This window comes from Malus sylvestris, chromosome 5 (genome assembly GCF_916048215.2).
Source record: "Malus sylvestris chromosome 5, drMalSylv7.2, whole genome shotgun sequence".
In the NCBI taxonomy this organism is placed as follows: Eukaryota; Viridiplantae; Streptophyta; class Magnoliopsida; order Rosales; family Rosaceae; genus Malus; species Malus sylvestris.
Genome location: NC_062264.1, coordinates 41,528,575 through 41,542,662, shown reverse-complemented (window position 1 = coordinate 41,542,662; position 14,088 = coordinate 41,528,575). Strand labels below are relative to the sequence as shown.

The 14,088-nt window shown below is 34.4% G+C and overlaps 2 protein-coding genes across 4 annotated transcripts; one reads left to right on the top strand and one right to left on the bottom strand.

Moving 5' to 3' along the window:
• Positions 1-2,281: 2,281 nt before the first annotated feature.
• Positions 2,282-10,098, top strand: LOC126623754 (agamous-like MADS-box protein MADS1). 3 transcript variants are annotated; one of them, XM_050292736.1, is made up of 9 exons: positions 2,282-2,427; positions 2,883-3,121; positions 7,363-7,444; positions 8,370-8,431; positions 8,533-8,632; positions 8,767-8,808; positions 9,346-9,387; positions 9,521-9,696; positions 9,862-10,098. In XM_050292736.1, exons 2-9 carry the CDS (start codon positions 2,892-2,894, stop codon positions 9,863-9,865), a joined length of 738 nt encoding a protein of 245 aa, XP_050148693.1. In that variant the 5' UTR covers positions 2,282-2,427; positions 2,883-2,891; the 3' UTR covers positions 9,866-10,098. The 3 variants fall into 3 exon arrangements, with proteins under 3 accessions (XP_050148693.1, XP_050148694.1, XP_050148695.1); XM_050292737.1 differs by having other exon boundaries at positions 9,789-10,098; XM_050292738.1 differs by lacking the exon at positions 9,862-10,098 and having other exon boundaries at positions 9,521-9,700.
• Positions 10,023-12,779, bottom strand: LOC126623753 (GDSL esterase/lipase At1g29660-like). Its single transcript, XM_050292735.1, has 5 exons — positions 12,449-12,779; positions 11,948-12,072; positions 11,226-11,471; positions 10,654-10,831; positions 10,023-10,380 (listed from the first exon to the last, which is right to left on the bottom strand). The coding sequence occupies exons 1-5, from the start codon at positions 12,693-12,695 to the stop codon at positions 10,154-10,156; spliced, it is 1,023 nt and encodes a 340-aa protein (XP_050148692.1). The 5' UTR covers positions 12,696-12,779; the 3' UTR covers positions 10,023-10,153.
• Between the last annotated feature and the right edge of the window lie 1,309 nt (positions 12,780-14,088).

Genomic DNA, 14,088 nt, shown 5'->3' with positions numbered 1-14,088 from the left:
AAATAAATAAAAAATTCAGAGAAATATATAAATAAAATATTCTGAAAGTAGAAGTACACAAAAAAGCACGTGATGAATTGTTTAGTAAATAGAACCTTCAGTACTCTCCTCCTTTTTCTGTGTAATAAGAAATTACACAAAAAATCGATGAAAAACTCCCTTAAGTTTTTGTTCATCTATTTTTTACATGAATATTATTTTATAAATATTTTAACCTAAAGGTGTATAAGTAGCATATATCCAAGTAATAAACAATATGTATGATGGAGCAAGGACTATAATAAGAACTCATGAAAGACAAACTAAAAGCTTTCCCATAACCGTAGGATCACATCAAGGCTTAGCTTTAAGTCCTTACTTTTTTGCATTAGTAATGGTTGAGTTAATGTGACATTTTCAAGAAGTATCCATTTGAGTATGTTTTTGACAGACAATATAGTGTTAATAAATGAAATTCGGGAGAGATTAAATGTGAAACTTAACCTTTAGTGAGAAGTGTTGGAATCTAAAAGTCTTCACCCAAGTAAGTTAAAGACAGAGTGTATGAAGTGCAAGTTTAATAGGAACATGGGTTCAAATGATAAGGGGTGAGGATTGGAGATCATGGCGTATTAAAGAGCAAACACTTTCGCTATCTTGGATCTACCTTGCAAAAGAACAGAGAATTAGATGTAGATCTCAACCATAGAATACAAGTTGGATGGATGGAGTGGAAGAGCACATCCGGTGTGTTGTGCGATCGTCGTAAGTCACTAAAACTGAAGATAAAATTTTATAGGACAACAATAAGGTTAGCAATACTTTACGACATGGAAAGTTGGGTGGTCAAGCATCAACACACAAAAAAATGAGTGTCAAGGAAATGAGAATGCTTCGTTAAATGTGTGGGGACACGAGAAATGATAAGATTAAGAATGAAGATATATGAGGTAAGATGAGAGAAAATCGGTTAAGGTGATTTGGATACATAAACCGAAGACCTACAGATGCTCCGGTTAGAAGATGCGATTATGAGACAGAGACTCAGGGCAAAATGAGTAGATGAAGACTTAGGAAGACTTGTAAGAAGACTCTAAGGGTGTGTTTGTTTGCCCTCACTAACTATCACTGGACTAACACTTAGTCTAGTCTCATGTTTGGTACTGGCAGGGACTAGTTTTAATGAGATTAGGTGGGACTCACATGGACTAATGACCTCGCTAGGAGGTCTTAGCGAGACCCCCTAAAATGCTTCGAACTACTAAGACCGTCTCTTGCTTTCGCCTTCAACTGGGTTTGACGGAAACAAATCCAAGAAATCCAAGTTCGTCTCCGGAGCGGCCATGACAGAGACTTCGAAGAGGGTTCTGCAGCCCCACAAGAAATCCAAGTGTTCCAACCCCAAGCCACCACCGTCTCTCACTACCCCAACTCCACAAACCTCGACTCCCCACCAGTTATCTCGTCGGGCCTATGAGAATTGCAAAAACCCTTGGGAATTGCAAAAATACCAAATCTGGGAAGTACAAAACACCCAAAGAGAAGGGCAAGAGGTGGAAAGGGAAAGAGAAGGTTTGACTAAGCTTGAAATTGGGAGAAGAAAAAGGAAAGGAAGAGAGATAGTAAAATATTAATAAATATGAATTAAAATTTTGACAAAAAAATTGGATTTCAAAAAAAAAAAAAGTCCGTGACTTAGTCCGACACTGCATCAAACACATTATTATTCTTATACTACTTAGTCCATGTCAAGCTAGTTTACTTTAGTCCCTGAAGCTAGTCCAATTCGAGGTAGTCCGATGCAACAAACGCACCCTAAGAAAAGACACAGAGTACTTGGAGTTAACAAAATATTTGATACAAAACAAACACAATACCGTTCTTGAATTCACACAGTCAACCCTACTTAATGAAATAAAGTTTTGATGTTGTCGTGGTTTAACCAAAACGAGGTGTGCTAGCTAGCTAGCCGCGCGCTTAGCCAAACGTCACGTTCACACCATTAATAATCTCTTTCAGAAAGTACCTTTCCTTTCTCTTTCTCCCCTATTATCTCTCATCTTTCACAGGCAAGCAAAATATATATGATAATTAAATAAATAAGTAATGAACAATAAATAAAATGAATGGTTGATGGAGTCTGAATCAAATGAGTGATTCCCATTTCCCATGTTTTCTCTTTTGCTTCATCTCCAATACATAAAAGCCCCATGCGCTTAGCTAGTGAAAATAAAAAGTTTGCAGATTAAAGATTGAAAGTAATTAATTTAGAAAATAACTAAAAATTTGAAGTAATTAATTTGGAAATTAGAATAATTGTGGAAATGTCCTTTTTTCCTTTATAAATACACACCCCTCATCCCACCTCACTTCCATTTTCTGCTTATCTCCTCGTTTGGATTTGTGGAGAAAGAAAGATAGAAAAAGACCTGAGAAAAATCCCGAAAGGTAGAAAGAAAGAAACCTCTGTTTCTGTCCTTAATTATCATCATCTTATGATCTTTTCTTTGTGTGTTCTTGCCATGCTTCATTGATCAAAATACTCAAACACTATCTCCTAAATTTTGTTCATTTGCCTCACTTCTTTTAGCCCCATAAATCTTTTTCACCAAGATCATCCAAAATAAATATGAAAATTCAAACTTTAGTTCCATCAAATCTGTTCAGCTCACAATTTCTTGAACTAACTTGGGATTGCTAGCTTAATTAGCTACTCAATTATTTTTTAAGCTACCTAGTTGTTGTAGTTGAATTGCACCAAGCTTTCATATTTTCATTTGTTTCTGCAAGTTAATTTCAAACTTTTTGTTGGTGATCAAGAATATAGTAATTGAAGTTCTGGGGTTTTTGTTTTATTTAAAAAGGTGCTTAATTGATTGATCTCTTTGTTCTTATTGATTCAGCTTGCAACTATGGCCAATGAAAACAAATCCTTGTCAATCGACTCTCCCCAGAGAAAATTGGGTAGGGGAAAGATCGAGATCAAGCGGATCGAAAACACGACCAATCGTCAAGTGACCTTCTGCAAGAGGCGCAATGGGTTGCTCAAGAAGGCCTATGAACTCTCTGTGCTCTGTGATGCAGAGGTTGCTCTCATAGTCTTCTCTAACCGTGGCCGCCTCTATGAGTATGCCAACAACAGGTAATAATATTATTGCTTCAATTTTCTTGCTTAATTTTCTCTTCTTATTCTTTTATTTTTTCTAATGGAAGGCTTTTAGTATTATTTTCAGACCCAAGTTTTATTTTCAATTTACCTTTTAATAAGATTTCTTTGTTCTTGTTAAAGTTCTTTTCTTTTTCTTTCTTCTTCTGTGCAAATTTTTGTCACAATTTAGCATTTCAAGAAGTTATTGGCACTTCAGTCCTCAAGATTTTTGCTTCTGTGAAATAGATCTTTTGCTGGATTTAATCAGGAAAAACATTATCATTGTTATGGTACTCAGTTGAGTTGAGATTGAGATTGAGTTCTCTCTCTCTCCTCTCTTTCTCTCTCTTTCATCTCTCTATATAACTTATAAGATTCACTCGTCTTTCTTTCTTCTGTTTTGTTTTTTTCCATGTATGTGCTTAATAATGTTGGGTATTTTTTAATTTAATTTTTCTTTTCTGTTTGTGATCATTTTCTTAGCTCTTGGTTTGGTGGAAACATAGATCTGGTGTAATAGATAGAAAAAAGAAGCATATACATATATATATATATATATGTATGTATGTATGTATATATTATCATTAGGATGTATATAGCAACAAGTATTGGTTTTTGGGAATGTATGCAGGCTTCTGAGATCAGCTCCTTACCCTCCCTCCATTGTTGTTAATGTTCTGTTTCCCTTTCTCTTTCTGATTTCTTCCATACTCTCTCTCTCTCTCTCTCTCTCATATGCTGCATGACTCTATGTCATCTTATGCAGCTAAGCAGGCCTACAACACACAACCTGTCATGCCCCCATTAGCCAAGCCCCCCAATCTCTTTGACACTTCCTTAATAGCAAGTCAGCTATAGACATCAGGAAAGTTAAAGTACAAATTTAATTAAAAAATAATTAAATAATGTATTGACAGGACCTCTGCAAAATAAGCACAAATTAGGGTTCCAAGGCACCCAAACGTGTTTTGCTTGAAATATGAAACAAACTTCCCTGTAGATCCAAATCTGGCTACAACCTCCAAAACCCAGAAGCTAAAATTCCCCAAATCTCAGTTTCACCACGTGGAATTTCCCTCAGAAAATTAAAACCCTAATTTCCCAAATTAGGGTTCATAAGAAACCACATTGGGTATTCAATTTGTCCAAAGATTTGTGGTGGGCAACCCTTAAATCGAGTAAAGGACACATATTTTCCACATCTCAAGTGTCAAAATGTCATCTTTTCTTAAATTTGACATTTTTTGGAAATGGGATGCGGTCTAGTTAGGGTTAGGTTCTGGTTTTTTTGTTTCTTTTTTTTCTCTTTTGTCTTTGGTTGATAGAATCTTTGGTCACGTCACACGAGATTTTTCAGTTCTTGACTTCTGACAAAAGGCGTTTATGTCATGATTCCTACACTGGCTTCTCTTCCCCTTTTCCCAGTTCTTCAACCCTAAATTTTTAACCTTTCTGGTCATTTTTTTTCTACTTGGATCGGATCTCATAAATCAATATTCTTTTATAATTTATTTTTCCAAATTATTAGAGAGAGAGAGAGAGAGAGAGAGATCTTAGCTCAACTGGGTCATCAAAATTATGGCATCATAGAATGGCATTTGCATTTGCAGAGATCTTGCGTAGATATATTTATGCAAGTTTTAAGCGTGAGAGATACAAGTGAAACAGAAGACAACGTACGACAACTGCGAGCCAATGGGAGAGTTCTGAGCGTTTCGTTTGGCTCATATGTCTGCCTTCTCTGCTGCTGGAAACAGACGGCTTTGATGTTCTCATCAGAGCTTCAGTCTTTCAGACAGAAAAGAAAAAATATCAAATCTTTATGTTATATTTACTTTCACTTCTGTAAAGTAATTAAAAACATACAAAATTCATTAAACTGTTTGTGTTTTACACGAGGTGGGTTAAAAGGTGAACTCCAGGAAAATATCCCTTGTGTAATGAGAGTTATGGCCTCTTATCTAGTTGAACCAATCATATTGGGGAGCTGTGCCACCGTGGCACAGGGAACCAATCACAAGCTCGACGATTTTAAGGAATCAGTATGCATAGGAAGGCGTGAGGTTTTGTTTTTTTATTAAATTAATGATCTTTTTTTTTTAAAATTTAATTGTATAATTATGACATTGATATATGGTTTTGTATCACATCCGTCAGTTGAGAGACTGATTGAATTAGGCCAGCCGGTCTAACTCAGAGAACCGAGTTTTCTAGTGTGAAGGAACTGAGATTTGCTTATTAATTAGGCTCAGTTAACTGTAAGAGTTTGTTCATTTGACCGTTAGTAATCGCCTTATAATTTATAAATTTAAACATAGTATCTCAGATTAAGTCAGTAGAATTAGCCCTTAATGTTATGCGATAGCATGTGTGCCTTAGGAAATGAATAAAACTGGGCAGAAAGGCTAGAGCTTGGGGAAAGAAATTCAGTTTATAGCACAGACAGAAATCTGACTCAGAAATTCTGCTAAGGATAAGCATGCATTTTGTGGAAACAACTTCAATTACCATTTATATTTCAATCAATCAGGTCCTCTTTTATCTCTTTCTCTCCCTTCCCAACACTAGAAATTTGGCTGTGGTTGGGAACCCCCTTTACATGTTGTTTTCTTCGGTAAATTGACATGAACATCAGCAGTTTTATATCTAATTAACCAAAGTGCTTATATCTAGTTAATTAAAATGAACTAATTTTTGTACTCATTGTTTTAGAAACTATTTGTGAGGAGATGACAAGAGAGCCTAATAGTAGTTAGATCTATTTAGTTAATAAGTTAAACTGAGACTGGAACCCTACATGTACAAAATGCATAATGCATTACTTTGGATCAGAAAAAGACAGCAAGTTTCTTCTTTATATTTTCCCCAGTTAATTAGTTGAGAAAAATATTAAAATCAATTTTAATTAGTATTCAGAAAGGTAAAGAGAAAAAATTTTAATTTGAAAAAGAAAATATTGTAAAGCTTTCCATTACTTCAAGCAATTTACTACTTAAGGCAACAGAAAATAGTTAGATCTTAAGGCTCCGCACCTTTTGTTTTCTTTTGTAAAAATAGAAGGGGATTCAAACTTAAGCCTTGGGAAGAAAAGTATCATTAGACTAAGGTTATCCAGCTATGTTTGGTTGAGGATCTTCCAAGTCACAAAGGATTAATTAAAGCCAAGCTAGTAACATATAGACTACAAAATGCTAGGCGAAGGGAATTAGAAAAGCCCTCGATGCGCATTTCATAGGCATGTAAGAGGGTTTGCAATTCACTACTTGGAAAGGTACATTTACAAATCTCTCTCACACACCTACATTTCTAATCCCTCTATCTAACATTTTATGATCAATTCCTGAGTAACTTGGCCTCAATCCTTTGATACTTGGAAATCCCTCACTCAAATACAGCGTAGGAAGTTGAGGCTTCCACTCCACACTATGTTCTTAAGGTTTACCATCTTATCTCCCTAGATGCTTTAAGAAAAATATCTTTAGTTTCACAGTTTTTTTATTTAGGTAGAAAATGATTACAGGAACTTATTTCAAAAACCCTTATGTGGAAAGTTTGATCAAATAAGCCAGATATAGAACCAATCTTTTGGTAGGTAGCTTCCCTCATGGTATGCCTTTCATATTATGTTCAAACTATCACAATGTTTCAGAATGATACATTTCTTAACATTAAATGCATAAGCAATGCTATAGTATATGAATGTAGCTTTCTTATAAATTTGAGAATCATACATGCATTAATTATATTGGTGTTTTTCCTTTTGAGTACTAGTTCCAAAGCATATTGATTGGACTAAGGGTTCGTTTGGTGTTTAGGATTAGATTGGATTCAATAGCTCGCCATATTTATGGTATGTTCAAGGAAAAAATAAAGATTTGTCCAAGTTCAAGGAAGAATGTGGATTACTCTTGAAAGAAACTTATTCCTTTCCATCTCCTCAAAATGGTAGGATTAAAAGAGATAAATTGCTTTAGGTCTAATATCCTTAAAAATGACAATGATCACTTCTACTTTCAACATACTTGCATTTTATGAGTTGTCCAATCCAATCTAATCCAATCATATAGTAACCAAACAAGAATGTCTAATATGGGTTATCAATGCATGAGCTTCTTTTCTGGAGCTAGAAGTGTTATCCATTAATCATTTTAGTCATATGTTAGATCCTCCTTAGATTTCAATGGTCCCTACATATATAGATTCATATAGTAATACTATGAGTGCATACCATGCAGTGTTAAAGCAACAGTTGAGAGGTACAAGAAGACATGTGCAGATTCTTCAAATACTGGATCAGTTTCTGAAGCTAGTACTCAGGTACACTGACTTACCCCGAATGTAGATATTATTTGACAGAAAAGTTCGTAACTTTGGAGTTTGATTCTAAAAGTTAGATTCAGTTCTTTCTGGGATTTCATTGTCATATTTATTTGATATCATCTGGGGGACCTTGAAATTTGAAGTCTTGAACTACTCAGACATTGACTTCAAGTTCAAGACTAGTTATGTAGGTCTTGATAGTTGAACAAAGCCAATAATCCATGACTAAGACAAGTCTTGTTTTCCTTTTTGGATGTCATTATCAAACCTTATATTACTTTATAATTTAATTTATACACGCGATATTGTGGGAGGGGAGAGTAAATGTTCCTCATCGCTTAAGCTACAAGCCTCTTTCACTTTAGCCTGTATTATTTAATCAATCAATTACTTCCCATATAAATCCTGGAATATGGGTGAGCGTTTAAGATCCATTTCAATTTTCTGTTCATTCACATTGCAACCAAAGATACCGGTAAAGCAAAAGCTTTTACAAGAATATGCCTTGGTAAGTAGTTAACCTATTATCTTGATTAATATAATTGCCTTCAAGGAGTGATTTCGTACTCTGCACATTTGATACAAAGATATCAAGTTCTCATGGAACTAAACAGTTAATGGAACTGTTTCTGGTTTATTTTTCCTAACTTTTAATTCATGAATAGTTACAAGGACCCGTAATTATACTAATCGGTTGTGTGAGTGTGTGCGTGAGTGTGTGTGTGTGTGTGTGTGTGTGTATTACATTTATACACATATGTATGTAGTAACATATAAACCCTAATTAAGAAGCAAACATGTGAAGGTGTATCTGTGATTTCTTAAGGCATGCGTCCTGTTAAAGCAGCGTTTCTATGAATTTTGATCATAGTCTTTAATGTTCAGAAGTTTTAACCTATTGCTTTATTGATGTAAATTTCAGTACTACCAGCAAGAAGCTGCAAAATTGCGTGCGCAGATCGGGAATTTGCAGAATGCCAACCGGTAATATTCTTAAAGACATCTAACCCTAGCTACCACAAGCTTTCCTAGATCCTATATTATAAATTGGCACCCTTTTAACTGACAATGAATGTTGTTTCCAGGAATATGATGGGTGATGCATTGAGTAGTATGCCTATCAAGGACCTGAAGAGCCTGGAGAGTAAACTAGAGAAAGGAATTAGCAGAATCCGATCCAAAAAGGTGTCTAATGAAGCTATTGATCATTTGTGACGATTTTCGCAATTTGAACTGTCCGTTGTGGTCATATTTCCAGCTTTTGCATAGCCATTAACACGTTTTTCTTTTCTTTCTTTCAATTCTTGAACTCTTTTCAGAATGAGCTCTTGTTTGCCGAAATTGAGTACATGCAGAAAAGGGTACACCTCTTCAACTTAGCTTGCTCATTTTACGAAATTACTTCTGCTTTATTTCTGAACATATTATAAATGTGGTTCATCTGCATTTGGAAAGCTTGGCGGCATCAAATTGTCTTGATCAACTTAATTAGTACATGCATGGTAGAAAACATGATAATATGTAAGTCATTGTTATAAATCATCATACTTTTGATGATTTGAAACTAATACTTTTCAAATGGTGAAAATTGATTTACACTTCAAATTTTTGGTTAGGTTTAAGTTTTCTTTCAACTTCTAAAAAACGCTCATCGCCATTTGTTCTTATTCTTGTAGCTTCTATGCTGACTAACAGTACCTTACATGTACCAAACATTAATATTGAGTGATGAATTTCACTCTTATATATATATGTATATGTTATATATCTACTGTGGTGAATTATCGCAACAAGTTGTATGCTCGCACTTTTGAAATCATCGTACAACAAATATGAGTGTTCTACTCATCGTACTGATATTTTTTTTCGCTTTCATTTTTGTCAATTTTTTCCTGCAGGAACTGGACTTGCACAACAATAACCAGCTCCTACGAGCAAAGGTGAGTTCTCTCTCTTTTTCTTTAAAAAAATATGTGTTTTTTTGTGTGGTCGCGCGCTTAGTCTTTCTGTTTATGTGAGTATGCAGTACGTATTTAGCTAATATTCACTAGGAATTATAAATTGGATATATAGATAGCTGAGAATGAGAGGGGCCAGCAGAACATAAATGTGATGGCTGGAGGAGGAACTTCAAGCTATGACATCCTGCAGTCTCAGCCATACGACTCTCGGAACTATTTCCAAGTGAACGCGTTACAACCCAATCATCAGTACAATCCCCGCCACGATCAGATTTCTCTTCAATTAGTGTAAGTTCATAAAAATCCCAAATTATCAAACACATTATCACAAACTACCAGCAATATTCACATTGTTTTGATCATCGTTCATTCGTGTGCAGTTAATATATATGCTTGGACTGTATCGCTTCTGCTGATTTAGTTTTCTATGGTGGGTGTGTATAATGACACCAGATGAATGATCCAGATTGCTTGGGGAATGAAGACCGTTACCAAGTACGTAGGTATACGTACGTATATTAGTTGATGGAAGGGGATTTCTTGTCTGTATTTTTATATTTAAGCCTCCTGCAACATGTACTACTAAGACTTCTACGAGACATTACCCTAACAAGTTCTTCCAACTTTGATGTGATTGAATCTTCATAATGTTGGTTTGAATATCTATTATATATGTCTGATATATAAATATCCAAAGCTACATTGTAGATTATTCATTAATCATGCTTGACTGTGTGATAATTAGTCAGGATTCTAGGCTGAGGTTAACCAGGTGACTGATATCCATCGGATAAGTGTCCGACGGGTCTGAGGAATTGTATGTTCTTCTTGCAGAGACTATGTTGGCGGCCTCAGTGGGATGGAATGAGTCCCATAATGCATGCTCACTCCTATTCTGGCATGGAATTTGGAAAATAGCACATAGACCTAGTCGATTTACCGGACAGCAGCTAGTGTCATAATCCTTGAATCCTGAAATCAACATAACAAATTAATCAATGTCACCAATTCAGAAATTAAGTTTACACGCTAGGTATTTTATTTTGTGTGAAACCGCAGGTCATGTATGACTCTTTTTCGCAACATATACACACTTTGGATCTCGCTGTATATAACAGTGAGTCTCACGTACATGTTACTAGAGGAATGTCACATATAACGGAATTAAGGCATGTAAAACAAATACTGTAACGAAAGAAACTGCAGATGAAGAGAGTGATATATCCCAAATGTATTACTATATACCAACAGAAGTTGAACGTGTCACTGAGGAAGAGTTGACATAGATGAACCTTGCATCTCCAAGATCGGCGTTGAGCTTTTCTACCAGGGATACAAGATTTTGGTTAAAAGCATAGGTCGTATTTGCTATATCTTGCACTCCAACCAAGGCAAACTTCCTCGCTCCATACTTGTACAAAGTCTTTATTAAAAGCAACATAAAACACAGAATAATTAATATTCTAAAACGTAAAGAAAACTGATATTCAGTTCTTAAGACATGTCCGTATTTGGGAACTGACTGCTTCTGAAATACCTAAAACACTTTGTTACAACTAAACGGCTTTTGGCCACATTATTTGATAGGAAATTTAATTAAAAGTGTTTACGCATCAAAGAAACGCTTTTTTTCTGTTTTTCCATGAATAAGTACTTCCAAGTGCATCTCCAAGAATAACTTGGATTTTAATAGAAATTTCGACGTGTTTGTAAGAAAATCACTTTTAGAAAAAAATGATTATAAGTAGAAGTGCTTTCATAAGGAAGCAGTCCAAACAGGGCCTAATCAATTAGAAAACTAATCACTACTTACTAACCATGATTTGGCTGGAATATTGTCTAACAAGAACTGCAGCATATTGTTCAAGGGTATATATGCGACTGGTGTTAAAAAACCGCGGCTGTAAGTAATTGTTAAGGTAATCATTGTTACCCATTCCCACATAATATAAGCACTTGTTTAAATACTTCATAGCTGATTCTTTACTTCTCAGTATGGAAGCAATGCGCAAGACTGCAGATTTGTGGTTCTGTATCTGCCGATCAAAGTTGACATTAACACCCTGCATAGGAGAATTAATCATATATTATAAGATGGCTTTTTAGTCAAAATGGTCCCTGAAATTTACATAACTCATCATTTTGGTCTCTGAGATTTCAAATCAATAGAAGTGGTTCCTGAATTTGTCTATCATCAATCATATTGGTCCTTCCATAAAAAAAATAAAAAAAAACTATATTAAATAAGGACCAAAATGACAAAAATACCCTCAATTTAATAAACAATGGGTCAAATGATTTGACAAAAATTAAGGGTATTTTTGTCATTTTAGCCTTGTTTAATGGAGATTTTTCATGGAATGACCAAAATGATTGATAGTGGACAAACTCAGGAACTACTTCTATTTCAAATCTCAGAGACCAAAGTGAGGAGTTATGCAAATCTCAATGACCATTTTAGCTAAAGATTAATTTATATACTAATTATCTTTGCTAATTAGTATAAATCATGTTTGTGTTGTGATTAATTAGTTATTACCAACTGAGAGCCTGTTTCCGCTCGAATTCCTGAAGTGCCTGATGCGTAATTCAAGCCTCTAAGTGTGGCCAGGCCGAAAGTAGTTGCAAATGGTGGGATGTGATTCTCAAAGCCCAAAAGTTCAGCTGTAATGTAAGCAATCATGTTCTTATTATAGCTAGCTAGGCCTCCTTTCATTGAAACCCTTGCAAACAAACTGATTACGATTTATATATGCAAATCCTCACTTGTCAGACTGTCCAGTAACATAAGATACTTGTATTGTCAAACTGTAAATAAATGAACTCTTTGATGACATCTTCTCTATCTTTGATGAGATCTTCTCTATCCATCGTAAATAATACACTACGGTAAGCAAGTTTCACAACTACAAATTATATTTCTCTATGATTTCTATAGCTCTTAATTTATAGAGTAAGATTATGATATTAACAATATAGCATAAGAAATTTAGAGAGAGACAGAAAGAGAGAGACAGAGAGAGAGAGAGAGAGGCAAGACCAAGTACGTCAACTGGAGTTCGACCATTGCAAAATCTTCCGGTTGGTCCGGTCGGATAATCAATCCCGTAGGGGAGGTAGTTCACTCTCAACGTTGGGAGGAAGTTATTGTTGCCATTATCGAGCAATGAATCACCAAAAATGAAAAAACAAGGTACCTCCGGCTTTCCATAAGCACAAGATTGTGATATTGAAACCACCAGAAAACCGATCATCATGAACCATCTTACTGCCTCATTTGTTGCCATTATGAAATGATATAGCTAAAGTGAAATTACAATTGTATAACACTGAAAAAAAAATTAAGGCAGTACTGTAAAGAGAAATGGAGGTATTATATATATATATATATATATAGAGAGAGAGAGAGAGAGAGAGAGAGAGAGAGAGAGGGAAGCTTGGAAATGGTGCGTACTAAGCCACCTAAGGGGAAAATTAGCGTACTCGAAGGAACTGTCTTCAAATTAGACTTATAATTGGGGAATTGTCGTTCAAATTAACGTTTTCTTTAATACATATGATATTATCTACACTAAGAGGTGAGGGAGTGGACTAATCCTCACAATGGACAAACAATAATAATTTGATTTGAATTCGTTTTTAGCAAGAATCGAACCTAAGAGTCTAAGACCTCTTATTTACAAGTGAAAATGAATATCACTAGCTCGTAATACTAAATGGACATTTCAAATTAAGTTAAGGGTCATTTGATAACTATTTTGTTTTTTTTTTTAATTTTCAAAAATTAAAAATTAAAAATCGAAATGGTTATCAAACGGCCTTTACATGGATGTATCTTATATTTTTATTTTATTAAATATTTCGGATGCAGAATAACTGGTTGAAGCAAGCCTGAGTGCAATATGTGTCGTGGGGGCAAAGAATGTGTTTTGTGGATCACACAAATACAATGAAGCCTGCCAGAATAACGCTCACCATGAAATGTAACAGAATTACTTCCCTACCGGTATCTAATACTACAGCCCAAAAAAAAAAAAAATCCAAGTTTTTAGTCACCAAATGATATGACAAATATCATATTAGCTGTTACAAAGTAAGGCTGCTGTATAAATAAGGGTTCCTTGGATATAGACCCTTACAACTCTTATTTTCTAGATAAAAACCTACCTAGTTATAAATATCCAAATAAAATCCAGATTTAAAAATGACTGCCAAGTATAGAAGTAATTGACATATAATTACAAAATATTTACAATTTGTACCACAATATTCAAAATAAAAATCAATAAATGTTATTACTCACCTTAATTACAACGAAAATATAATTATTGCACATATTATTACCCCAAACACACACATATATACGTTCAAATGTATATATTACTACCATAAGCTCAATATAACATATACATGCACAGTACTACATATATGATCAAACATATTAAACTAATTAATCTACCTATATTTAAATTTATGATGAGCAAATAACATATATTTTGTAGGTAAATTAATATTGAATCAAATAACATTCTTTTATTTCGTAGGTAATTTATTTTCCACATATTATTACATATGTTTGGCACATTTTATTATTATAAGATATATGTACAAATAATAGGTAAATTAATCTTGAATAAAAAATAATTGCTTTATTTTGTAAGTAAATTAATTTTGAATCAA